The 26,470-nt window shown below is 45.6% G+C and overlaps 1 protein-coding gene across 4 annotated transcripts in view; it reads right to left on the bottom strand.

The window, feature by feature from the left end:
• The window catches only part of LOC144246640 (uncharacterized), a 222,033-nt gene that overhangs the window by 178,008 nt on the left and 17,555 nt on the right, over positions 1–26,470 (bottom strand). The window contains exons 2-4 of one of the 4 annotated variants that reach the window (XM_085583766.1): positions 26,256–26,327; positions 21,319–21,459; positions 4,232–4,316 (exon numbers count right to left, since the gene is read on the bottom strand). In XM_085583766.1, coding sequence (XP_085439892.1) covers positions 4,232–4,312 — 81 coding nt within the window. In that variant the 5' untranslated portion in view covers positions 4,313–4,316; positions 21,319–21,459; positions 26,256–26,327. The other 3 variants (XM_085583764.1, XM_085583767.1, XM_085583765.1) reach the window with 3 other exon arrangements.

Genomic DNA, 26,470 nt, shown 5'->3' with positions numbered 1-26,470 from the left:
GCTCCCAGCAGGAGCACAAAAAAAGTCCAGGTTGCTGGGACCCCATCTTGCAGCTCAGGCCATGTGTCACTGCCCCTCCAGATGCTCTTCCTCCAGCAACATCCAGTGTTTCGGTGTCCCTTGGATGCCCAAAGGCACCCAAGACACCTGCAGGCTCTGCTGTGCTACAGGAGTTACTTCAGTTTTTTGGTGTCCCTTGGATGCCCAAAGGCACCCAAGACACCCGCAGGCTCTGCTGTGCTACAGGAGTTATTTCAGGCATAGGGGGACAGCCTGGGGACTGCTCCGATGTCACTTCCCTTCCTGTTTCTCCTGGACTGCACAGGTGGTTTGTTCTCTATTTTCAGAGCAGGGAAAACCCAAGTCACGCTTCACAGGCACATCCCACATCCCTGAGGATGGACACAGCTCCAGCAGCTGCCTGGGAGCAGAGAGATGGAGGCCTGAGATGGGAGGAGCTGTCCAGACCAGCTGGACCTTCCCCATGGCTCTGCAGGTCCATCCCTGGCTCAGGGGAGATGGTCTGACCCACCTGGAAGGGGAGAAGCCAGAGAGATTTAAATCCACTCTCATGGTTACACATGCCAGGAGCATTTTCCCACAGCAGAACAAATGAAAAAAGGAAATATTTGCCAGAATGAAAGTGTCGAGTGCTTGGCAGCTTTGCTTCTTTTGTTCATTGGGGCTTCAACCAGTTCATAACCATGTGGATTTACTTCTTTTGGGCAGGGTATGGGACGATCCTGAGCCAGCTCAAGAAAAACTGTTTCTTCCTAAAAAATATTTAAAGCAAGGAGAAAATATTTGGGCGTGAGGGGGAAAGATTCAATGGGGAAGCTCCAAAGAGCATATTTTTAAAGTTAACATTCGTTTCATTTTGGCTCCAAACATCACTTCAAAAAACAAAAGTAAAAACATCTAATTTCAAAAATGCACAAAAATATGGTTTGATTTTTTTCAAATTGCTACTTTCTGTTGTCATCTTTTTTGTTGAGTTCAACACAAATAATTTCAGCTGACCTGAAATGCTATTTTTCAACAAAAGAATGCTTTAAAATAAAAAGAAAAGAGAAAGAAGGAAAGGAAGAAAGTCTCATTCTTTAGTCTATGTGTGTGCTACACCACTAATTTTTAGTTATTGGCTTTCTGATAGAGATAATGGCACTGATGAAATGGCTGAATAAATTATTCTTCTCACAGGTGCATCAAAAATGTTGACAGATGAACAATAAAATTAGATGGCATACCCCCCCCAAAAAAAAAAAAAAAAAAAGAAAAATATAAAGTGTAGCCACACTTCATTTTTTTTTAGATGAGAACAACTGGAAGCATTTCTAGAAACTGAGCACCGGCGTCACCACTTGGACGCTTGCATCACTGAAACCCTCTTTGCAGTCAGGTTTCCCACCTCATGGCACTGCTCCCCATGGTCCAAAAAATACAAACTAAGGAGTGATTTTACCTGGGAGAGCTTGGGGTGACCTCAAGAACAAGAGCTGGTGTTGCTCCCCTGGGTAACCCGACTCCAAGGCCTGGGGGAGGGCTGCTCCATTCCCTCATTAAATAATTCTGACTCATGAACACATCAGAAAACTTGCGCTGTGCCCTCTGACAGTTTATCTCCAGAAAGGCAAAGTTTGTCCAAGAAATCCTTTTGTGCAAATCATTCAGGCAGCATTAGTCATGTTTGTCCCTTCCTCGCCGAGACAGCTCCGGGAATTTGTGTTATTTCCATTGCACCCTCATCCATCCTGACCGAGTGAACTTGCAACTTTATCTCATCTTCCTACAGCACTGGATCAAGACAGAGCTGCTGCTTCTGGCCAAGAGGAATGGCCTCAAATGCAATTTTCATCCTTTATTTTATTTTATAGACAACCCAAATGTCCCTGATACCCCAAGGCTGGGCTGGCTTTTGGCCTTCAGAAGGGTCTGACCAATAAGGAATAACCGGCATAAGGACATGACTGAAAGGTCAAACATTACTGATATCATATGTAAATATATTTATATTATGTATATATATTTATATACTTACACCTCCATTGCTTTTATTTATATAGCTCTTTCTATTTCTCTTTCCCTCCTGATTTTTTTTTTTAGCCAGGCAAACTACAGACACCTCTCATGCCCACATGGAAAAGATTAAAAAAGTGTTCCTAAGAGTAATTCAAAAGTCTCTCAACCTGGCACATTTCTGGTCCCACGAGCACACACCCTCTTGGGTCACATCCTGGGGTGAGAAACCAGTTTTTCAGGAATTTTTCCAGGCAAGAGAGAAATGCCCTGAACATCCAATATTTCCCTGTCTCCCTTCAAATCCCAGCACATTTCTGGCAGATCTGTACATTTGTGTCTGACTGGTTAGCAGGGAAAAGCTCTTTCTGAGCCATCTCCACCATATACTTTCTTCTGACATAAATATGAATTGAGGTTATGGCCCAGTATGATCTTCCCAGGGAAAAGTGGAGATTACATCAATGTGACCCATTAAAGCAATCTTAAATACCCACTGATGGTTCATTATTGCAAGTTACTTTCCTTCCTGATGTAAAATTTATTCAATATATTGGAGGGGGGGAAAAAAAGGTCTCTAGGAAGGCATTGTCTGTGCACTGCATTAATAAAAAGGGACAGCACAAGGGATGGGCTTGACAAGTTGGAAGAGGAGTTTCCACTTGCACAGCCCCACTGGATGAATCAAAATCCTCCTCCTCTAGGGCATGGAGGCCAAAAGGAAAACTTCAGTTAGGTTGTAGCCAGGTGAGGGTCAGGCTCTTCTCCCAGGAAAAAAACAACAGGGTAGAGGAAATTACTTCAAGGTGCACCAGGGGATGTTTATGTTGGATATTAGGAAAAAATTCTTCACTGAAAGGGTGGTCAGACACTGGAACAGGCTGCCCAGGGAAGTGTTGGAATCACCATCCTTGGAAGTGTTTAAAAAAGGTGTAGATGTGGCGCTTAGGGACACAGTTTAGTGGTGGCCTTGGCCATGCTGGGTTAAAGGCTGGACTCAATGATCTCAGAATTCTTTTCCAAACCAAAGGATTCTGTGATTCTAAGAAAGAGCACATTGAGCTGCCAGTTGGGCTTGAGAGCAGAAAAGGGGGTGAGGGGCTCCCCAAATCACCACCACTGGTCCCCTTCCCATCCCCTGTGCAGAGAGTGGTGACGGGAGGCAGCTGTGAAGCTCTTCCACCCAGGTAACACGGGGCCTCACAAAATCCCCTCTTCTGTTTCACTCTTCATCTCTGCAACCTGGGTCTGAATTTATAAACATTTTGCTGTGAGTCAAGTCTAGAGGACTGGTTGTTTTCTCTGCATGCATACAATTAAATTTAAAAAGTGTCTTTTTGAAGAAGGAGTAGTTTGTGCTACGGAAGGAAAAACGTCTCAAACCCAAGGCTGAGAGAATCATAGAATTAGAGAATCACAAAACTATTTAGGTTGGAAAAGGCCTTCAAGATCATTGACTCCAACCTTAGATCAATCACCACCTTACAACCACACCAGAGCACTGAATGCCACATCTTAAACAATTCCAGGGGTGACAACTCCATCACCTCCCTGGGCAGCCTTTTCCAATGCCCAACAACTTTTTCTGCGAATAAATTCTTCCTGATGTCCAAGATGAACCTGCCCTGGGGCAGCCTGAGGCTGTTTCTTCTTGTTCTGTCCAGAGAAAACAAATGCTTTCCTGTTTTCAGCCTTGCAGACACCCAAACCTGCCCCAGAGGGCCAGGAGGCTCCTTGGGGGTACCTCGCTCTTGAATCCTTGAGAGGAGCTCAGGCAGTTTGTGGGCTGAAGCTGCAAGGAGATATGTGGCACATCTTTCATTCTGGTCATTCATAAAACATAAAATATTAACACCAGAGAATACAGAGGTCTCTTTAAAGAGATGGATTCAGGTCCTTTGCTGCCTGGAGCAGTCAAGAAAAAGGTTTTCAGCATCAGGCAGAGGGTTTTGTGCCAGGGAGTGAGGATTGACTCCTTTTCTCCTCACACCCTGGGCTCCTGCTTGCAGTGCCCATCCCCAGCTCCACAGGCTCCCAGAACATCTGCAGCTGGAGGGACCTTGGGATGTTTTCTCCTCTAACTGGCCCAAAGCAAGTGGCCCTCACATTCCTAAAAAAACATTCCCTGCTGTCACACTCCTTATCCCCACCATGGAACTGGAGACAGCTGCCCAGGGGAAAGAGTGTAGGGAGTAAACACAAAAATGAAGCCTACCTTTTTATCCCCCAAAAAGTTTCCAGTAGCATCCACTTCTTTATTTGCTCCAGCTCTCCTCCCATTTTCTGTCTTCTTCATGCACCTAATTAATAAGTCAATTCATTAATATTTTTGCAGCAGAATTCTCTTCCCATCTATAAAGCGGCCATGCCAAATTTTTGCCTTAATTATAAACAATACCTTTTATTTAAAGCTTTCTGAAGAGAAAACAGCAAAGGCTTCTGTCTCTTCACAAGACAATTATTCAGAATGTTATCAGCAAATCTTCATCTCTGAGGAGGATTTCTCCCAACACAGTCCACCCACCTATAGATGCACTCAGGACTACAATCAATACATGTTAATTAAGCCGTAGCCCACTCCAATTAAAATTATAGGATCTGAAGGACAGACATTTGTTTTTGTCAGTAAATTAATTTAAGCATTCATTAACTTTAATTTTTAAATTATATATCACTTTAATGATAAATAATTCCTCTCATTACAGAGGAAGCATATGGAAGGGAAAGATAAGATGGGAGAGACTTGGACCCAGGGAGGAATATGTTCTCCAGCACTTCCCTCTCCTTCGGCACATCAGCAACCCCATTTATGTCAGCAAACTGGGCTCTTTTGAAAATTTGGCTGGCAAGTGCAGTGCTGAAATAAGAAGAGAGACTCTTTGAGTATCGCACCTCCTTCTCTGCTGGGAACATGAAAGCTCGCCTGTGAAATCTCAGGGTTTTAGAATAGCTGAAATTTTGTACAAGCTACCAAAATAAACACTTTTCAGCGGAAATCAAAATATTACCACATTAACAAGTTTTTTTCATTTACGTAGAAAAGGGCAGGTTGTTTTACAACTTAACCCTTCCTGCACATATTCCAGGCAGAGAGGGGTGATTTATCACCTGATGTTTGTGCAGTGTCCTGCACTCCGAATTAAACCTTCCCTGACTTGCTGTGGCAGCCAATTAAATGCAGAGCAGGCCAGCAATATTTGGGGCCTTGTTTTCCCAGCAGATGCTGAGTGGCACAGCAAAAGCTGATAGGCCAGGAAATGCTTATAGTGTGTTGTAATTAGGAAATAGGTGGCTTCTGATTGTGATGGTGTGAATTATAACATCTATATTGTCTCACCCTTCACATGAGATTGAAAACGGAATAAAAGTTTTTAAAATGCCTCTCAGTTGCCCCATCTCTGGGTCAGAAGAGAGCTTAGTCTGACAGCACATGATCCAGGCTGCTCCACAGAAGGGTTTTCACCCTCGGCACCTCCCAGGGCTCACCTGGCAGTGCCCATCACACCCTCACTGTGAATTTTCCCTGCTCCACTGCAGTGCAAAACTAAGCCAACGTGCCCAAGTCGTTTCCTGCTGAAAACTCAGGAGTGTCTGCCATCCCAAAGTGCTCTGAGAGCACAAGCTCTTCACCCCGCCAAGCACATCCCCACAGCTCTTCCCAGAGATGGGGTGCTGTATAAATAGCAGCGCTGCATTCCGAGCCTCCTCCACACAGACCCTGCCTGGGACTTTCTGTCAAATGACAGAAATCAAAATAGATTAACTGAATAAATTATTCACCCCAGAGCGCCTTTACTCCTCCAGCATTGTGCTGAACTGGTAAGGACTGATCAGCTTCACGGCTGATGGTGGCAAACAAACAGCAAAACAAAATTATTCAGGGGATGGACTGACAGCAAAAATGAGTAACAAATGCACCTCTGTGAAGCTTTATACCTACAGTGCAATTATGGACTCTTCTGATCATATTTCTTCCTTTGAAAGAACTGATTATTCCTCTTCCCAGCCTGATTTTGTAGTTGTCATCACAAGCTATTCCTGCTGAATTCTTAGGACACCACATCTGCTGCAAACTCCAGGGAGAGAGTCCCTGTCTGAGCCCCACTGCACAAGCACTGTCTGTAGACAGGTGTAGACACCTCTCTCCTGCCTTTAATCTGAGAGCCAACATAGGAGAGAGCCTGTGGCCCAGCCAGGACTTCCAGAGATAACCCAGCTCCTAACAGCCAGACAAGTAACAACTACTTGTACCCACATTAAGCAGAGAGGAGAATCCCAGTTTTCTCAGAGCCAAAATCCACTTTTTCCATCTCCTCTGCCTCTTGACATCTCCTGTCTCGCACTGTGTCACCCCCTCCACCTCACAATGCCAAAATTATCTGTATTTCCTTCTTGAGACCCACAGCCTTCCCTCCCCCACAGAGAACCATCCCGAGCAGGATGGCTTTGCTGAAGGCAGAGGGATTTCTCCTGCAAGGAGAAGTCCTGATGCCTCAATTTCCACATTTCCAGGTCACTATAAAAGCAAGCAGGACATAACCCAGGGCTTTGAGCAGGCTGAGTGTGGGACCTGCAGCTTGGAAAACTCCTCCAGGAGGAGCACACAGGACTATGCAATGCAGAAGGGAAATGGGGCAGCAAAAGAGAAACTGCAAAATATTACTTTATTAGTAATCTGTTTACTTAACTACTGCAGAGATAAAAAAAAAAAAAACAGCTTTCTCCCCATTTATCCATTAGCTCCTCTTCCATCCAGCTGCACTGCTGAATTCCCATATTTATGACATCAGTGCATGTTGCTATAGAGATAATTAATTAATGCAACATAATCAAGTCAGCAATTTTACTACTTTACAGCTTAACGCAGGACTGGAAATAGAGTGGGGAGAACACCAAAGCTTAGCTCTGAAAAGCAAGGTTTTTAATGGTCCTTTAAGCCCTGAGAGTTGGGTCTGAAAGTCATTTCCACAGTACATGAAATGTGCTGCATTTGGCATAATCACCATCATTAGAAGCCCAGAGAAAAATTAGAAAAACAGCAATAAAGAGGAATGAAAGTTCTGACAAAAAATTACAGGTGGAGAGCAGAGTTCTCTGAGCACCCAGCAAAACCCTTCATCTCCACCTGGAAAAAATGCCAGGCTCAACAGGCTTGTGGCCAAAGAGGCTGCAAGCTGTGGTGTCCTAGTGCCTAATCCCAAATACACTGGGCTTTTCCCCAAGAGCCACCCCAAAAATCATCTTTCCTGGGGTGCCTGCCTTCTCTGGAGGAGCAGCTCCTTGTGGAACCTCCTGAGCCAGCTGCTGATGAGAAGTGGGAAATTCAGAACCCCTGGACCACTGACCAATATTTAAGCAGATTTTAAGCAGATGATTTTAAGCAGAAGCCACTTATTGTTTACAGTATACACTTATTTATAGATTCTGCCACTACTGCACATGCTGATCACACATTTCTTATTGGTGCCTTGTCTTGTCCGTGCATTTTGCAAGCACCTTTCAGAATATGTGGTTGGTTACAGTCCAGGTGGCTCATAGCTCTCTGTTATCTATTTCTTATGCTCTTGGAATTCGGTTTCTCAGCTTCTTTCATATTTTAGCACAGTTTATGTCTTAGTAACCTTGATGAATTCCAGAGGACCCTGAGGAGATTCTGATTAGAGCATTTACAAGCAGGATGGCTGGTGCACACTGCAGTCTCCGTTGTCCAGGTACATTGCTACACCCCTTGGCATGGCAGGAGACTCGATGTCACGCTCAGCCAGGAGCTGGTGGCTTTCCCAGCTGCCAGCAGAGCCAGGCTTCCCTGCCCATCACAGGTGGGCCACGCAAGGAGCAAGGAGGTGACACCAAGAACTGGCACCTCTCTCATCCCTGACAGCCAGGCTGAATTCACAGCTGACAAGGACAGCACTGGCTTGTCAATGTCTCCAAACAGGACACTCTGATGGGAGCTGTAACTCCACCCAGGAGCTTGCCTTCCTACCAAGAACTAGGCCAAAAAGAAAAAGGATGCTGTGGAATATCCAAGTAGGTGCCACACTTGCTGCTTGTAACTCCACCCTTTTGCTAATTTAGAAGATTAATTAGTCCCCTTTTTCAAGGGAAGGCTAATTTTTTCCCCTGTATAAATTAGAATCTTTTTATATACTTTTAAGTCCAGGGTCTCTGCCTTCTGAGGTTAGAAAGACAAAAGCAGCACAGATGAAATTAGGTCAGTTAACCCTCAGGATGCTCCCATTCCTCAGCAAAAGTTGCTCTGTACACAGGGGAGCAAAGGGGAAAAAGCTTTAAGAGAGACATGCAGAATATTTGAGCTAAAGGCTGTGTTTTGGGGACAAGAATGATATCATAAAGCCACATTTGCCTTCCATAACCATGAAGTTTTTCAGGCTGTGGTATTTCCATGGCAAGCTTCACTGCCAAGCAGAAACTGAAGCCACCTACACTTCTCAGAGAGCTGCCCAGTGAAGAAACAACCAAGCAAATTATTATTTTTAAAATATTTTAAATAATTTAATAGAAAAATCAGAAGACCAGAATACTGCTACCCAGCTTTTTAAGAGCTGTCTCCACAATAAACCAAGTAGAGAGACTTTTCCCAAAGGCATAGAGTGATAGAACAAGGGGAAAAGCTGAAGGAGGGAAGGTGTAGATGAGATATTGAGAAAAAACTCTTCCCTCTGAGGGTGGGCAGGCCCTGGCACAGGGTGCCCAGAGCAGCTGTGGCTGCCCCTGGATCCCTGGCACTGTCCAGGGCCAGGCTGAATAGGACTGGGAACAAGCTGGGCTAGTGGAAGTGTCCCTGCCCATGGCAGGGGGATGGGACTGGCTGAGTTTTAATGTCCTTCCCAACCCAAACCATTCCATGTTTCCACATACTAGTTCAAGTAAAGCATGGAAAAGTGCACAGCTTTTATGTTGCATTCATGTACAACACAGTTGAAGAAAATTAGGACCAAAAACCACCCAAGTATTAAACACATCATGATTTGTTTGGAAACTTCAGCATCAGCTCCTGGTTCTCTCCAGGCTCAGCTACTTCCAATGGGATAAATTGCACAGAGTCACTAAAATCCAGAGCTTATTGCACACCATCTGCAGGCAGACACAGTCCTCTCTTCCCAAGCTGCTTTCCTGGCAGCCTGCTGCTGTGACCTGTTGCAGGACTCCTCCTTGTCTGCCTGCAGCAGAGTCCTGGACGAGACAGCTCCATCTGAAGGGGTCAGCTCAGCTGCAGGAGGAAAGTGGCAGAGACCTGTAGGACAATTTTCCTGCCACAGTTTGGACAGCAATATGCAAGCCACCAGAATATTTGCTTGATCTGCACAAAACCCAGAGGAAAAACCCACTCTTGCAGCCTCCAGCTGCTGCTGCTGCAAAGGTTTATAACTGGAATAAAGAAAGAACACATCATCCCTAAAGTCAGACAACAGCCCAGCCCAGATAGAGGCAAGAAATCATCTCTGGTGAGAGCAACGAGTAATTTAGCTTGATTATATCTTTGCAGATCTCCCTATTTATAATGGTTTGCATTATTTTGAATGCAAACTGGTGGGTATTTTTTTTTCCCTGTTCATCAGCTCTCGTGACCAAAACTTGTTATTAGCTCCTGATTAAAAGAGACTTTAAATAAAGGAGTGCAAACAAGCCCGAAAAAGTGCTGCTGCATCCCCATCCTCTTGTATCAGACTGACTGCTGAAAATGTCAGCTTTATTTACTGTTTGCAGTCCACTAAGCTTTTGTGTCTTGCAGGAGAGGTAAGACTGGGAATTCTGGATCAGGTGGGAGGGAAGAAAAACAGAGGAGAGGTAAATAAACAACCATGGGGCCCATGTGCCCAGGAGGCTCCTGGTAGATCGTACTTGCAACATACATGCAAGTTTGTCCAAAGATGCAGCAAACAGATGAAATAAGCTTCACTGGTGAGAGCCTGACCTTTTCCATCTTCGCCCCAGCAGAAATCAGGCTCTGACAGGGACCAAAAAAAGGGTTAGAAATAGCAAACATAATAAAGTCAGGCATCAGAAGCACAGGAGGGTGAAGGGAAAAGACAGGCAGGTGAAAGGACAGCCCAGGAAAACCTGAAATATTGCAAGTCATCCTCTATGGCCAAAATACCATGAGATAACCTATCCCACTGAAATATTGGCAGTGGAGGGCGAGGCCAGGTGAGTCCAGGAGCTCCATTTCCATGCTGAGAGGAGGAGCTGACTCTGCCTCTGACATGGACCTGCTCTTTTTGGCACAGCACAATGCTCAGCAGAATAGAATTCCCCTCCAGCAAGGGGCAGGCAGACACCAAACAAGATTAGTTTGAATTTTCCAGACTCGATGGCATCCAGAGCACAGCAAATGTTGCTGATTATTCCAAGTAGAGGGTTCCTAACCCCTCTGATGGCTGAGCCTCAGCCTGGAGGGTGTGTCTGAACTCAGCATGCATGGAGAGTCCAGCGCTGAGCTGGGCCACCCTATCAGCACAGGATGCTGCCTGGGTTACATTTTGGTTGTTTATGGGTTTTATATTCATCTTAAATGCTGTGTCCAGGTCTGGGACCCTCAGAAGAAAGATACTGAGGGGCCAGAGCATGTCCAGGGAAGCTGGGGAAGGGGCTGGAGCCCCAGGTGTGGCTGAGGGAGCTGGGAAGGGGCTCAGCCTGGAGAAAAGGAGGCTCAGGGGGACCTTGTGGCTCTGCACAGCTCCTGCCAGGAGGGGACAGCAGGGGGGGGTCAGGCTCTGTTGCCAGGGAACAGGGACAGGACAAGGGGAAATGGCCTCCAGCTGGGCCAGGGGAGGCTCAGCTTGGACAGCAGCAGGAATTTCTCCATGGAAAGGGGTGTCAAGCTTTGGAATGGACTGCCCAGGGAGGTGGTGGAGTCCCCATCCCTGAAAGTGTCCAGGGAAGGGCTGGCTGGACGTGGCACAGTGCTCTGGGCTGGTTGACAAGGTGGGCATTGGGCACCAAGGTTGGACTCAATGATCTTGGGGGGCTCTTCCAATCTAAATAATTCTGGGATTCAGCCCCTGCTTAATAAGCCAGGCTGAGCTCCACTGGGAAACAGCACAGCAAGACCTGAGCACAGGACTCACTGCACAGGTGCAGAGCTGGGTGAGTTCAGTCTCCAGAAGGTACTGGGTTTATAGACACATCTTCTGGTCAACAGGATGGGAAAGGGGATAGAAAGGAGGGGATGCTCATCCCTGCGTCTTCCTGGCAGGACTTACAGCACTCCGCCTTCATCAGACAGGCTCGGGGCTTGCTGGTGAGCAAATCCACTGCTCGGAGAGCTCAAAACTCCTCTCAAACTCTCAGCCAAATCCACACTAATGCACTGCTCCCGGCTGCACAGGTACTCAACCCTCCTCCAAGCGCTGAGAGCAGGAAAAGCTAACTCCAATAAATGCAAAGCGATTCCATTCGATTCCCCCTCTTAAATGCAGCACTTAATTAACTCTACTGGGGCTTCTCTCGCTCTCTCTCTCATGTTTCCATGCCACCGAGGTTAGGAAAACACTTCTCCCTTTGCACAGAGGGGCCCTCCCTGCTCCCTGCTGGCTTCACACAGCCACAGACAGGCCTCGGGCACACAGAGCCCCAGAACTGTGAGAACTTCTCCTGCAGAAAGCTGGGAGCAGATGGTGGTTTCACTGCTCTGGCTGGCCCTTGCTTGGACTCCAAGCCAGCAACCTCACCAGGCTGTGGTGCTCAAGTGGAACAGCAGAAACCAAGCTGCCACCCCACCAGAGCCAACATTCAGAGTCAGCAAGGCTGAACTCTCCAGAAGAAAAGAAAAAGAAAGAAAAGCAGAGCTGGGGAGTGGAGGGAACCACCCAAACCAGATGTTTTAAGCAGCTGGCATGGCTGTTTCTCCCAAGATGCTGAAGAAGGCAAACTCTGCGTCTTGATAGACCCCCATCAGCCACCCCCTTCCTGCCAACACAGAATTCAAATCAGCCCTGCTGGATTTAATCATCTTCTCCTCTTAAATAACAAACTGGGATCAGGACAGGAAAAGGAATTATTCTTGTCACTTACTGTCAAAAAAATGTTTACTGTGCTAAAATAACCTGCAGTAAGAAAAAAAATAAAAGATTAAGAAAGAGAAAACACCCAGAGAAGAGGGAAGTGTGAAAACATCAGCTCTGCACAAGGGACACGGTCAATGTTGAGATGGGAAAGACATGAGCTCTTCCAGCAGATATTAACAGGGAAAGCAGAGCAGGAAGGAAGGAGGAAGCACACTGGTTGGCTTAGTTTGAGCTGAGCACTGCTTTTTGGGCAGAGCTGAAAACACACTTTTTTTTGAAGCAGAGTCTGTAGGACTTGCACCAAACCCCAGCACAAACTCAACAGGTCACACAGCAGCTCCCCCAGCCCTGGCCTGATAGCCTGCATGACAGCAGACCACATTCTCAAAAGATATTCAGAGAGAGGAAAAAAAAGACAGCCAAAGCAAGGCAGCAAGATGCACCTCCTGCAGTGAAAGGTCAGGGGATGCCAGAGGCCTCAGAAATAAAAGCAAAAATTCAACGTACCAGGAAAAACAAATACTTTGAAGCATTACTGAAACAGCCTCCAGCTCTGTCACACCAGGCTTGAATCCTTTACAACAGGGCACACGAAGGGCCCAGAACACAAAAGGCTTGAGCAATCTGGCAAAAGCCCATCAAGGACTATTAAATATAAAGTTACAGATTAACTTTCAACTCAGGAAGCCCTGAAGCTGCAAAATGCCCTAGACTGGAGGGAGCAAGACGTGGGTGCAGACTCTTTCTCAGGATCCTGCCCCTCACTGGAGCCCCTCCAGGGAACTCAGCACAGGCAGTGGGCACTGCAGATACAGGGGCTGAGGGCCACATTTCACCAGGGCAGCACTCATCTTCATCAGGCAGATTAAGTATTCCCACTCTTACCTTTTGGCTGTGAGGTTGCTGACACAGCCCCAAGAAGAGTGGCCCGTTAAGGGGGACACATGAAGAGCTGTACCCACCCACATCTTGCCCAGGGAAGCTGCGGATGCCACATCCCTGGAAATGTTCAAGGACAAGTTGGATGGGGCTTGGAGCAGCCTGGTCTAGAGGGAAGTGTCCCTGTCCCTGGCAGGGGTATGAACAAGGTGAGATTTAAGGTCCTTTCCAACCCAAACCATTCTGGGATTCCATGACATCTAGGACCCCTTCACCATCTGCAGCAGGTGAATGGGGGCAGGCACAGAGCAGACTCCATTTGGAACATCCCATCGTTCAACACTCCCATTATAACTGTGCTTTGCCTTCCAGACAGCCTTTCCAGAGTGGACACACCAGAGTTTCCCAACAGCTTGCAGTGAAAGTTCCCCAAGCTCCCCTGCAATTCATTTCTGTCATCTGATGCAAAACCAGCCTGTCTCGTTCCTCTCATCCTGTTTTTTTTAAACTGTGCTCACAGCAGGAACCCTGTAAAGATCAATTTGTTGATGTTTGGGGCATGATCCCAACCTTTTAGAGCTCTCCTGTGCTTTAGCAGCTATTTCTCATCCTGGGAGACACTCTGCTGGTAGGATTGAACAGGACAGTGGAGCTGCAGTGGGAGCCAGACCAGGGGTCCACATTCCCAGCTTGAGGCTTAAAGGAAACAGCCACCTGCAGAAAATAGTCAGCAGGAAAATTAGGTACCAACAGCATGGAATTTCTCATTCTCACATCCCCTCTGGCTGTCCAGCATCTGGGAATGCCCAGAGGCCTTTCCAGATAAATCAGTACAAAGAAAAGCTCATCATGGATAATACCAAATAGCTGAACCCAGGAACAAACTGTTTCCTGCTCTAAGACCGTGTTTCTCATCACAAATCCTTAGGGAACAAGAAATGGAATGAGATTCCCTCCTGTCAGAATAAAATGAGGATGAACCCAGCTGCTGCACAACCTCCTTGGACATTGCAGTCTCCTGATCCAGAGGTGGCCAAACACAGGCACATGGAGAGCAAGGAGAGGACCAAGAACAACAGGGAAGCAGAGGCAGCCTGGCTCATCACTGATTCCAGCAGCAGGATGGCATTCCAGCTCCACCTGCAGGCATTCCCGTGGGTGAGAAAGCCTTCAAAGTTAGATGGGAAAGGTTGTTGTTGCTCTGGGCAGTGAGGGAAGCTGAGGTTGGTGGGGAGGAACAGGCTGCAGATGAGGAAAGCAGGGAAGGTGGTGTGCCTGGGGGTTGTATAAAAATACCATCGAATAGCTTGAAAAGTCAAGAGGATTGGGTTTCTTAGCATAATCCCACAGGCAAATGCTGAATCCAGCAACCTCTATGAATTTCCTGCTCCAGCCCATGCCCTCCCTATGTTCCATCTCTCCACACAGCTGAAGTTTCCAGGAGGAACATTTGCTGGAGTTGGATTCTACAGGAGTATTAGAGAGCAATGGCAAAATGAAATCTCAGTTAACAGAAGGGAACATGCATGATACAAATTGTATTAAAACATTAACTCCTCTAGATTGGGGAATCAAAATTGGTATGTCCTTGCAAAATTATTCACCCCTTTAATTAGAGGTTTTGGAGGGGTGGGAGGTCAATTAAGTCTTTGTGATGCTTCAAGAAACCTAACATGATTTGGGCATGAAGCTCAGGCTAAAAGAAGTAGAAATGCATCTCGTTTCTCAAGTAACCCATTCTACAGAATCATTTGGGTTGGAAAGAGCTCCTAGACTGAATCCAACCCCTAAAAAAGGGGAACACAATGAAGAGGTACAAATAAGGCCTTTAGTACTTTCACATCTACAGAAAAAACCCTCAAACTTATTCAATTCCAGGGGAAAGCACCAAACCTTCAAATCTGCACAATTTTTAAAAAGCAGGTATTTCAATGTTATCTACACAGCAGCAATCACAGCCAGGAAATTCATGAGCACGTTATGGCTCACAGGAGAAATCCCTGCAGGAAAAGAAGGGTGAGAGACAGGAGAGTTGCCAGCATGGATCACCAGTCCCAGAGCAAGTGCAAGGCATAGAGAGAACCTCACACAGGGAACAAGGAAAAGCGTGACCTTGAGGTGAGAACACATCTGTAACAGTTCTATAAAGATGGCAATGTCCAATTTATATAAAATACCTGTGCAGATAGCCAGGAAGCCATGCATAAAAATCCTGCACCAAGCTTCCAAGAAAACCCCTCATCTTTCTCCTTCTGCTCCCATCTCCCTATCAATCCATGGCAAAGCTGTTCTGAATGCCTCCTTTCCTCCCCACAGTTGAGAATACAAGACCTAAATCCTGGTCTATAATTCAAATAATTCAGCTTCATTGTAGCTGAATTATCAGCATTTGCTCTGCTGGGCTTTACCTATGCAGACAGCAATCATGGGGGAGGAAAAAAAGCAAAAAAAAAATAAAAAATGAAAATAAAAAATCCTGTACAACTTATTCAAAGGCTGGAAATGCCTCACAGCCCTGGCTATTACAGGCTGGGTTTTTTTGCATCTCTCTTCAAGCAGAAAAGCAGCACAAATATGGACTTGGAGATCTAAAGTGGCAGCTGGACTGACAAAGAAAAATATTTGGTGGGGTAGCACACACTCAGCAAAACCAACAGCATCCTAAACTAGATCTTTTTTGCCAGGTTTAAAATCTAAATTGAGGCTTGTAAGAGACTCCAGAGAATACTGGTGATTCAGAGGTGGAAATGAGACTTTTTCCCCAGACTGGCTTTGCAGGGGTTTTGGAGAGAAAGAGATGGTAGCAATAACAAATATAGGAAATATAACAAATAAAACAAATATAACAAATAATGCACCATTAACACACAGGGACAGACTAAACACCAACAGATTTATATCATCCCATTGAAATAATGAAATTCCATCTACCAAGCCAGGATTAATGCAGTCTCATCACAAAAGGCCAAGCAGGGTCTAGAAAAAACAGTACCCATGGAAAATAAAATGGCTTAAATTTCACCCATGAACCTGTGCCAAACCATTCCTGTTGGACAGACACCTCCAAACACCTTTGAAAAGCCAATAGGGAGCATCAGCACGGATACAAGAACAGATTCCAGCAGCTTGTGTTTCATACCTTCCCAGCTTGGACCTCTGAGCAGCCTGGTTTAGTGGAAGGTGTCCCTGCTCATGGCAGGGGTGGGATGGGATGAGTTTTAAAGCCCCTCCAACCCAAACCATTCCATGAGTCCACGATTTCCCAGTGCTTTCCCCCAGGAGGGACTTCTCCCATTGTGCTGGGATCAGTGGGACTCTGCTCTGGAAAACAACATTAATGGCATTTTGAGAAAGCACCAGCTCAGGTCTCTCAACACCTTTTATAACAGATCCACCTTTCATTTGCTGCACTGAGCCATGTCCCACACCCTTTGGTGTTCCAGGAGCCAAATCAACAGGTCACAGATAACACAAAAAGAAGCCAAAAGGCATTTTGCACGGACAGAAACAGTTCTGAGAGAGCCACTTGGGGAAAGAAATCCAACCAAACATCCAAAGAACAAAAAAGGCCTTTAGTACAGAAAAAAACCTCAAACTTATTAGATTCCAGGGGAAAACACATCCCAAACCTTCAAATGTGCACAATTTTTAAAAAGCAGGTATTTCAGTGTTATCTGTGCAGCAGATCTACCCGGTTCCCTGCTCTGCTCCAGCACAGCTTCACCACCAAGAGCTTGGTTTCCCTGTGGATGGGCTGGGCAGAGGTGGGGGCTCAGCCAGAACAGACTCCTGTCAACCCTCCCAGATAAGCACACACCACCATCAAGGATCAATTAAAACCAGCAGGAGCAGAGGAGAAGGGGCAGTTCCATCCAGTGCTCAACTTTTCCATCCCAGTTTTCCTGTGTGTTTTTTTTTGGGATCAGTACCTTTTGCCCGTGAGCAACGATAAAACTATTGATTCAGCTTTAAAGGGGGGCTGTCTTTGAACCAGAGGAGAGGCACAGCAGGGTAGGGATGCATTATTTAAAGGAGGGTTTGTGTTTTCTACCCCAGCAGCCACCACGAGATTTACCAGGCAATGCACGGTGCTACTGCAGACTCAAAATCCGAGTGCCCAGAGATGAACGTTCCATGGTAATGCATGCCTGAATAATCCCTTTATTACACCTTCTGATTGTAACTTTAACAAGGAACAAGTTTTACAGCTAATATTTTGGAGAGCTGCAACAGGTTTTTTTTAATGGCATGCCAAGGATTCACGGGAGAACGAGTCTCACCTAAGTTTACTTCTTCCATCAGGGGACTAAATAGATTTTTCACATAAAATTACCTATCCCATGCTGCCTATAAAAAGATGTGCCTGTAAACACCCTGTTTAAACCTCGGGGCTGGAAGTGAGCATCACAAGGAGCAAAAAATTCCTCTAGGAAACCGGCCTGGCAAACTCATCCTTCCCTGCCCAGGTATCCTAGACACCTCCAGGCCCTGCCAGCTGCTGGAGCAGGGCTGTAAGATAAGTGGAAAATAATTTGTTCACTGTGATATACTCGCTTACCTTGGTTTGCATAAGAATGTACTAGTGTGTCTTTGAAATGCTTATTTGCTTACAAGGTGATAAGGAGGTTGAGATTAGAGCCCTGGGTGTGTGTATCTGGTCTGCTCGCTGTATCTCAAAAGAAGAGACTTAGAAGCTATCACAACGACCAGACTCAGACTACATCTGGAGAGTCACGCCTGCAAGGAGAAGGGGGGGGATAAAAGGAAGGTTGGGACAGAACATTTTTGCGCGCCGTTGGTGGAGCAGGAGACTCCCCGGCCGCCCAGCGCTGTGCTTTGCCTGCCTTACTCGCTTGCTATTTTCAATAAAATTGCTTTATTGGATTAAGACACTTCAAATTGCCGTGTCACAATTTATAACAGGCTGTACTCAGGATATGCAGCGAGCCCCTCTCTGTGTTTGCCTATCATTTAAAGTCAACGTTTCTCACTTTCTTTTTACCTTCTAAATCAAAGAAGAATTAACCTTTGGCGGGAAAAGATAAATTAAAAAACTGCACGGCCCATCTGCAGTGTTGACAGCATTGTTTTCATTTGCAAGCAAATAGAACTTGAACTTAAACGTCAAATATTCATTTATCAGCATTAACCCAGCTGCCCCTCCCCTCATTGTCGTCACTCACTCAAGCGTTTTTCTTATTTGCCTTTCGTGAGTGTAGAGTCATTTTTATGCCCCAGATTACCCCCTGAACTCCCCTGATGGGATTACCTGTTCTAGGCAGCATTTAAAATAAAAAAATTAAAATTTAAGACTTAATATATTATAGTATTATTATATGTTGTGGTATTATATACTATATAATATAGTATAATGTATTATAATCTTATATTGTCTATATATATAGTAAATAAATACTTTTTTATACATATATATATATACATATATATATATATATATATATATACACACACAGAGAATCGGACTTTTAGAAAGGCTGCCATCCAGGGAAATCCATTCTCGTCAATGGCGAGACTCCCAGAATCTGTTCTTCATTCCTTTTTCATTTGGAAATGTCAATGCACATTGTCGGAGCTCAATTGTTTTCCTTAATCATCCGCAGCAGTGAAGTAGAAAGTGCTCATCTTGGCGGTGGGGAAAAGCCAGTCGCTTTATTCGTGCCCCACTCAATTTCAAGAGGATGCTTTTGGCCCTGGGGAATCACGGCTTGTGCACTCATCTTCCCTAGGAGCAATAAAGATCCCTCCACCAGGAAATTCGGTTTTCTTCCACCACGGTCGCTGCTGCAGGAAAGGTGCAGACGGGAGGACACGTCCTAGAAGGTGCCAAAGGAACCTTAAGGAAAAGCCATCAGGAAACCTGGGCATTCTCCTACTTTGAATGTGGGGAATAGAAAAAGAAGTGGGGCTTTGTTGTCTCGATTTTCACCAGAGCCACAAAGGCGAAGTGCAGAACGTGGTTCCTTTATCGCTCTCCAGAGCTGTTTCTCAGTGCAACAAGCTACTTACAATCTTTTCACTTCAGTAATTGTTGGGGGGTGTTTTCACCCGGCAATCACAAAGAAAAGCTGCTGAAAGGTGCAGGCAATAGACTTCTTAAAGAGCTGTTGACAACTCCCAGGAAAACTTTTACATTTCGAAGGCATTCTGCTCACATTTCCTGTATTTTCTGAGGTTCTTAAGTTCCTCAATTTAGCGCACAAAGCTATTTGCATGAAAATAGCATCTTGAGAGTTTCTTACAGAAGACTTACAATACCTTGCCTTAAAAAAAAAAAAAAAATACACCACATAACTGTAGAATTATGTGTTGAACATCTCAGGTAGCTGGGGTAAGAGGAGAACGAAGCACAAAACTGATTGCAAACATTTTTCTTTCATTTTAGATTCCATCAAGCTCTCATTCTCCAGCTGCCACTCACAACGGCACTCCTGGATGCACTAATCTAGTGCCATTATCATTCTCTAAAGGCAAGAAGCACTTTTTTTAAAGCAAATGCAAATTAATTTAATGGTTTCACTGTCTGTGTTTCTAAAAATACATGTACATTTCCTCTTGACCTGCAGAGAGAAAATTCTGTATTGATACATTCTTGGGTAAACCCACTCCTAATGAAACATAAACATCCCATTTGGTAAGCACTTTTTTCCCAAAGTCCCAGAGAAATGGAACCTGTGATGCACTCCCCAGGCCAACTGAATGTTAGCTGGGAGATTAAATCTCCTTCTAGAGGAGATAATCCTCAACAAATCCACCCGACTACAAATTCCACCAGGAGAAAATGTTTTGGGTAGCCACCAACTCTCACCTAAGTATGCTGCACCTCCAATCAGCATCTTAAATATCTTAAATTACACCATAAACAGGACAGCTGGCAGTTCAACATGCTCCAGATTAAACAAAACAAACAACAACCAAAAAAGCCAGAGGGATGCATTTACTAAATTTTACACTTGCTGGTGTTTCTGGGTGAAAGCCTCACAAAGAGAGGTTGTTCTAGTGCTGGATGTTGGGATGAGCAAGGTATTTTCCATGCATTTTACTTGCTTAGGTCCTGGAGTACATATTTCTGCTTCAGAATTCCTAGCCAAGAAGAGGTATCTGGCCTCAAACTGTGCCAGGGGAGGTTCAGGCTGGACATCAGGGAGAATTTCTTCACAGAAAAGGTTGTTAGACAATGGAAGGGGCTGCCCAGCGAGGTGCTGGATGTGTTCAACAAACAGTTTGTGGCACTTGGTGCTCTGGTCTGGTTGACCAGAGAAAACCAAACAACCCAAAAATAAAACAACAACAACAAAAAAAGCACAACAACCAAAAACCCCACCAAAACATCCACAAAGAATAGCAAATCACTGGAGAGAAGCCCAGGAAGCAGCTGGACTTTTCTTTGTGGACATCCCAGCTACAGCCCTGCCTTTGTTACAGAAAATGTCACGACCATCTCCTAAAATGGTACATAGGAAGAACTTCTTGTAGTGTGAACAAATGTTGAATTATCTTGATGACTGGCAGTATTCAGCACACAAATCATCACACAAATTCATAATTTAAAAAAAAATTACAAGGACACCTCCAAGCAGCTAGTCTCATGCACGTGTTTCTGTGCACAAATGCCAGAAAAACACAAAAAGCAAGAAATATACCAAAAGTAAAAAAAGAAAATTCAAGAATCACTGCAAGTAGAGGAGCTCTCTCCCACAAGGCAGCCAGGAGGGTTGGGGTTTTTTTAACACTTCTGCCTGTTACTGCAAAGGCAGGAAGAAAAGACAAGTTAGAAAGATGAGAAGGTAGCAAAGCACAAGGTCAGCAATTATGTGACTCCAAGGTATTATTGAATTCAGTCAAGGTTAATCACAGGAGCCACATTTTTACCTTGGTGCCCTCACCAGGTGGCTTAACACAATGTAAGGATCTGGCCCAAGAAACATAAGTCTCTCATTTCTGCCTCACTGAGAAGTCTTTGCAAGACCCTGGGTAATTAAACTAATAAACCACAAGTGAAAGCCTGGGCTGGTGCCACTTTTTGACAAACACGTTGTGTCGCATTAACGGCCCTTATCCCATCATGGGGATGGGAGCAGGGAAGGAGAACAAGACTAACCAGCTGATTTTCAATTAAGAGTTGAAATAAAAATGAAGTGCTTTTAGTGCTCAGCCTTCGAAGTGCCAATACTCTTAAATAACACAGATACCTGGCCATCCTACAGCCCTGGTAAATCAACTTCATTTGTTTAAAGCAGAGCTCAGCGGCACTTATTTAACAAGCACCGCTTCAAGCATGACTCAAGAAGGCAAGAAGCCTTTTGGGGCAAAGGAAAATGTCTCTGAGAGATGCTGGGAGGCAAAAATTCTCTTTGGATTAGAAATCACTCACCACAGCAGCTTCTGGCCAGGCGTGGAGCACGTGGAGGTCACCCCTCTCTGCTTAGGCTGAGGTAGGTCCTAGTTTTCCCAGGAAGGAATGCTGATGTCCCCAGAGGTTCTGCAGCTGGTGTGAGGTTGGGATTGCAGGCTCCTGGAGGGAGAAGCAAATACCTCAGAAGGTGGCTGAGCTCAGGACACCCTAAAATCCTCCTCAGTTATTGTTTCCTCCTTGGTGGCTTTGCTCAAGGACATCTAAAGCCTTTAAAGCATCATAGGTGGTTCTGGCCTGGAGATTGGAGGTTGAATTTGAAAGATGGGTGCTGATGTCCTTACAAACAACTCCATGGGTAAGGGTCTTTCGGATAAATGGGTTTTAATGCATTCAAAATGGGATTTACATCAGTACCCACCTCAAGCCCCACGGCTTTGTTACAGACTGACCCCCGAAGTTCAGAGTCATTGGGAGAATTGGGCCCACACAGGTTGACTGCAGACCCAGACAGTCTGAACATCTGGTGGATCTGCAGAACCCAGACAGCCTGAACTTTTAATTCTGGGGGAAAATAACATGTTCAAGGGAGGGAAGGTGTGATGAGCAGTTCAGGAAGGCTGCACCTTCCTCCTACCTCAGCCAACGGGGAAAGGAAGAGAGCAACATGCAGCCAGGAGTTTAGGGTAAGAGGCTGAGTCCTGTGAAACAGAGAGAGACACCTCACCAGTGATGTGAGGGATATGCCCCAGTGGACTCTCTCCCCTTATTCAAATAAGGTTGCAGGACTTTTCTGTCAACTTTGTGCTTTGTGGACACTGGCTCTTCAAAGCATGGTTTTTCTGTACAAACTGGAGCCCTGTTTTGGTGGGTCAGCAGCATCCAAGAGGATCCATTGATGGGCTCCAAAGCCCCATCTCTATCTCTGTTTCAGTCCCTGTAACATTTCACAGCCTATTTATGACCTGTCCCATGTAATTCAGCCATCTCCCACCACCTGTGCACACATTGTGCAGATTCCAGCTTTTTCTCCAGGAGTATCCAGGCATCCTCTGCAAACTCCTACCTGTACAGACCTCTCCTTCTTCACCAGTTCCATCTGGGTGGATGTACCTCAGGCACTCACTATCCTAGTTGTTTAGGGCTGAGGGAAGCTCCTGGACCTTATTCACCACATTTTAAATGCTTTGAGCCTCATGTTTCATTAGTGAGGACCCTTCCCTGTCATTATCTTCCACTCTAGTCTCTGTATTCAGATTTCTTTGATCCATTTACAATAAGATCCACTTACCCCAATCCCTGACCCCACATCTTTTGATGCAACACACAACTAATTCTTTGTGAGGGTCTCTTTCCTTCTGCCAAAGAGCTCTCCAGAAGCAGCTTTGTGTTACAGCCAAACCCATTCAAAGGCCCCTTTACACACTTATCCTGAAGCTCTCTTTCAATCAGTTCTCCTCATGGAAGTGCTCTTGCCCATACATGCTCCAGGCTCTCAAGTGCTCCATACAAAGCCTCTCAGTGCCTCCTGAGGGGGGTTTATGGACCAATGTGCATTAACCTTTCCTCTAAAAAACCTGAATATGGAGAATCAAGGTTATCCCAAAGGCCTAATAACCAGTGGAGAGCAGGAGGAACAGCTGCAGCCTTGCAGAGTGTTGAACTGCTTTTTTGGGATGCTTGGATAAGGGAAATAAGCACAGAAGTATTTTGAAAGAGTGCTCCTTCATGTCTCTCAAAACTACCAATAATCAGGAGTTAATTTTCTCTGTCCTGTTAAAGCTTGTTTGATTTCTTGAGAAATTAATACCTGTCCTTTAAGGTTAGGATGACACAAGTACCGATGGTTTTTCAATGGCTCAGCTTCAGCCTTGTAGAACAGCAAAATTACCATCATGTATCATTAGGTAAAGCAGAAGTTTCATTATTTAAAGGGAAAAAACCACATGCATTAATATTCTCTGTGTTAAATGCAGAAGCACATCTGATAGAATCATAAAATATCCAGAGCTGGAAGGTGCCCACAGGGTTTATCAAGTCCAACTCCTGGCCCTGTATTGACACTCCAACAATCCCACCCTGTGCCTTAGATCATTGTCCCAGTACTCCTTGAACTCTGGCAGGTTTGGGGCCATGACCATTACCTGGGCAGCCTGTTCAGTCTCTGACCACCTCAGTTCACACTTCTGGATACAAACATTTTGGAGAACAGCCTGAACTCTTGTGTACTGCTGACATAATACAAAACATGGATCAGAGTGGAGCTGTGGTGAAGGAGCAGAGCCACAGAAACACACAGTAGTTTACTTTTCACCTGCCCCCATGCAACTAAATTTAAAACCTCATGAGTGCCTTGCAGCCAAGTTGTAGAGGAAATGGCAGCATTTAGATCCGGGGTTTAAAATATTTACTGTTGTCTTAGGTTGGAAGATGTAGCTGGGTGTGTGTTCTATCCCCATCTGTCAGAGGTGGGCAGTTATCTTCTGTTCATTGGACAGTTTTTCTTAATCTCTCCCACAACAAATCCCCCTCCAGGAGATCTCTGCTGTTCATGGCCACTGAGTGTCCCTGCCTGGCTGAGAAAATTCCATCATCCATGGGGAGATGCTGCGCCCAGGGAAGGAGCCAAACATTCCTACCTGGATACAATCTGACCTGGGAACAGCACAGCAGCCTTTGCCCCCTGCATTCCCAGAGGAGCCCAGGCCCATCTCCCCCAGCCCTGGAACTCCAGAGGAAAACTCCCCCCTTGTGCAGGATCCTGCTCCAGCAGAAGCACAGCTGGCACTGCAGGAGGGCTGAGCCACCCTGGGATGGGGCTGCTGCCACCACCCTGACACATAGGGGCCAGGGCTTGCTCTGACTCTGGCAGTGTTGTTTTGTATTACTGCATGTCCAAGTTTTAAAAAAAAACGTTTTCCAATTCCCATCTGAGTAGGAGTTGCCTTGGGGCAGTTTTCCTTATCTGTTGTTAATGGCCCCATCAATGCCTGAGAGATAACACCTTCCAGGAGGAGGAGGTGATTAAGGACACACCTTGTGACTCATAATGACCCATTGTGAGATGCTCTGCCCAAGGGGAGGAGCTAGGCATTCCCACCTGGATAAAACTGGAGATTTCCACACAGAGGGGAGCCTTTCCACAGGTTCTCTGAGAAGACACAGCAACTACATCTGCCATCCCAAGAGGACTGCAGCTACTCCAATTCGGACTGCTACCAGCACGCTGGCCAGGTTGTATTCTGACTTTGTCAGTAGCCATTCCCTTTGTATTATTGCATGTATTTTTGTCCTTTTCCCCTTTTCCCAATAAATTGTATTTCTGACTTGGAGTCTCTCACTGGTTTTGCTTTCAAACCAGGACACTGCATTTTTTATTTTCTTCCCCAATAAAGAACAGTTATTCCTACTCCCATATCTTTGCCTGAGAGCCCTTTAATTTCAAAATTATAATAATTTGAAGGGAGGATATTTACATTTTCCATTTGAGGGGAGGCTCCTGCCTTCCTTAGCAGACACCTGGCTTTTCAAACTATCCAATGAGATGTGGCCCCTTCCTTAGGGATGCACCCATGCTTTGGGGAGTGGAAAAAAGGTCTGAAGGCATTAAGTGCATAGGAGCACTCTACTTCTCCACACACACCAGCCCAAAACTTAGGACAATGCCAAACATCCATCCCACTCTTCCCCTGGTGAACTCCAAACTACAAAAACTGAGGCTGTACAGACCATCCTGCAGTGAGGCCTGGCAGCCCCAGAACAGAGCACAGACCCCTGGGGGAGGATGCCTCCCACACTCACCCCCCAAGGGCTGACTGCTGAGGAAATGGGGTGTCTCTGCCCCTCCCTTTCAGAAGCAAGAAGTAGAAAAAGGGACAAGGCTGCCATTATTATTGGAGGTTTCAGAACCGGGAGGGATGGGGGAGGCTGGGAAATGTCACAGGCTTCTTGCGGACGTGACACAGGCTGGCTTGTGGGCAAATTAACACGACCGGGAGAATTGGCTCAGGCTCATCAGGGTAATGAAATGTGATATCCACTGGAGAAAGCAGGGGAGGCACAGCTCCACTTTGCTGTAGCAACGATGCCCTTTAGACAAAAGACTCCCTGGTGAAATGCAAAACAACTCTGGGACAGAGTGTATTCAAACAGGATCCAAGGATAGCAAACCCATAACCTCCCATGCAGATGCCTTCTGTTTACTTCTGGCTGCACCAGAATGTGCCTAAGAGTATTTAGGGAGCAAGCACTCAGCAAATACTGTCATTTTCCTTTTCTCCTCCCTAACAGTCCTGTTGTTTAGGGTCCAGACCAAAAGATCTCACCCCAAAAATCCTTGCTGACTACACATGTACAGGCTGTTCATCAGCCACAGGCTCTTGAAGACTGACTTACAGCAACTGGCACACCACACAGGGAGGCAAATCCATCTGGCAAACAACTCTTCCCATCCAGATCAATTCAAACCTCATTTCCTGTGAGGACAGGCAAATTTCAGCTCCTCTTAAACTCTCCTGTTCAAGACCACTGGTTGTTAGGATGGTCTGTGTCATTTCAAGACTAATAAGGAAATGTTCCTTGCTAACAACTGGGACTGCCATTCCCACCTCTTCTGAAATGCTTTTTGGTGCTGTCCCTCCCTCTAATCCCATGGCACATCCTTCCAACAGCTCCCAGCCCTCCATGACTCTCTCCACACTTGCAGATGAAGACTTGTCTTTTGAGCTTTTACAGTTTTTCTATAAATCAACCTTCTCTCAGGGCCCTATGCCTTGTCCTTACCTCCCCATCTTCTATCATTACATCCAGGTTAATTTTCCTAGAAGCAGGACTTCTGGAAAACTCTTTCAGAGGAACTTCAAGGAAGTCCTAGGATAGGTTCTCTGAAACAACTCTATTCTTGCCCTAACATGGCTCGAGCATTGCACACATATACAGAGAAGGAAAATTCCCATTACCCTATGGATAACAACACCTGAGAGCTCCTCTGCCAGTCTGCTGCAGCTCTGAGTAAAAGGGAGTCACCAGCCCTAGGGAGAGGAAAAAACAGGGATCACAGCTTTATTTTCACTTTTCACACTTTCCTTCACAGAGGAAATGCTGCATTAAGATGTTGGGTGAAGGATAACACATCCCACACTCCCCCTCTCAGCTCAAAATGTGTAGCCCTCTG

Source organism: Lonchura striata, chromosome 6 (assembly GCF_050655825.1).
Source record: "Lonchura striata isolate lonStrDom1 chromosome 6, ASM5065582v1, whole genome shotgun sequence".
Classification (NCBI taxonomy): domain Eukaryota; kingdom Metazoa; phylum Chordata; class Aves; order Passeriformes; family Estrildidae; genus Lonchura; species Lonchura striata.
The sequence above is the reverse complement of the archived record's forward strand: the minus strand, read 5'-3'. Positions and strand labels throughout refer to the sequence as shown.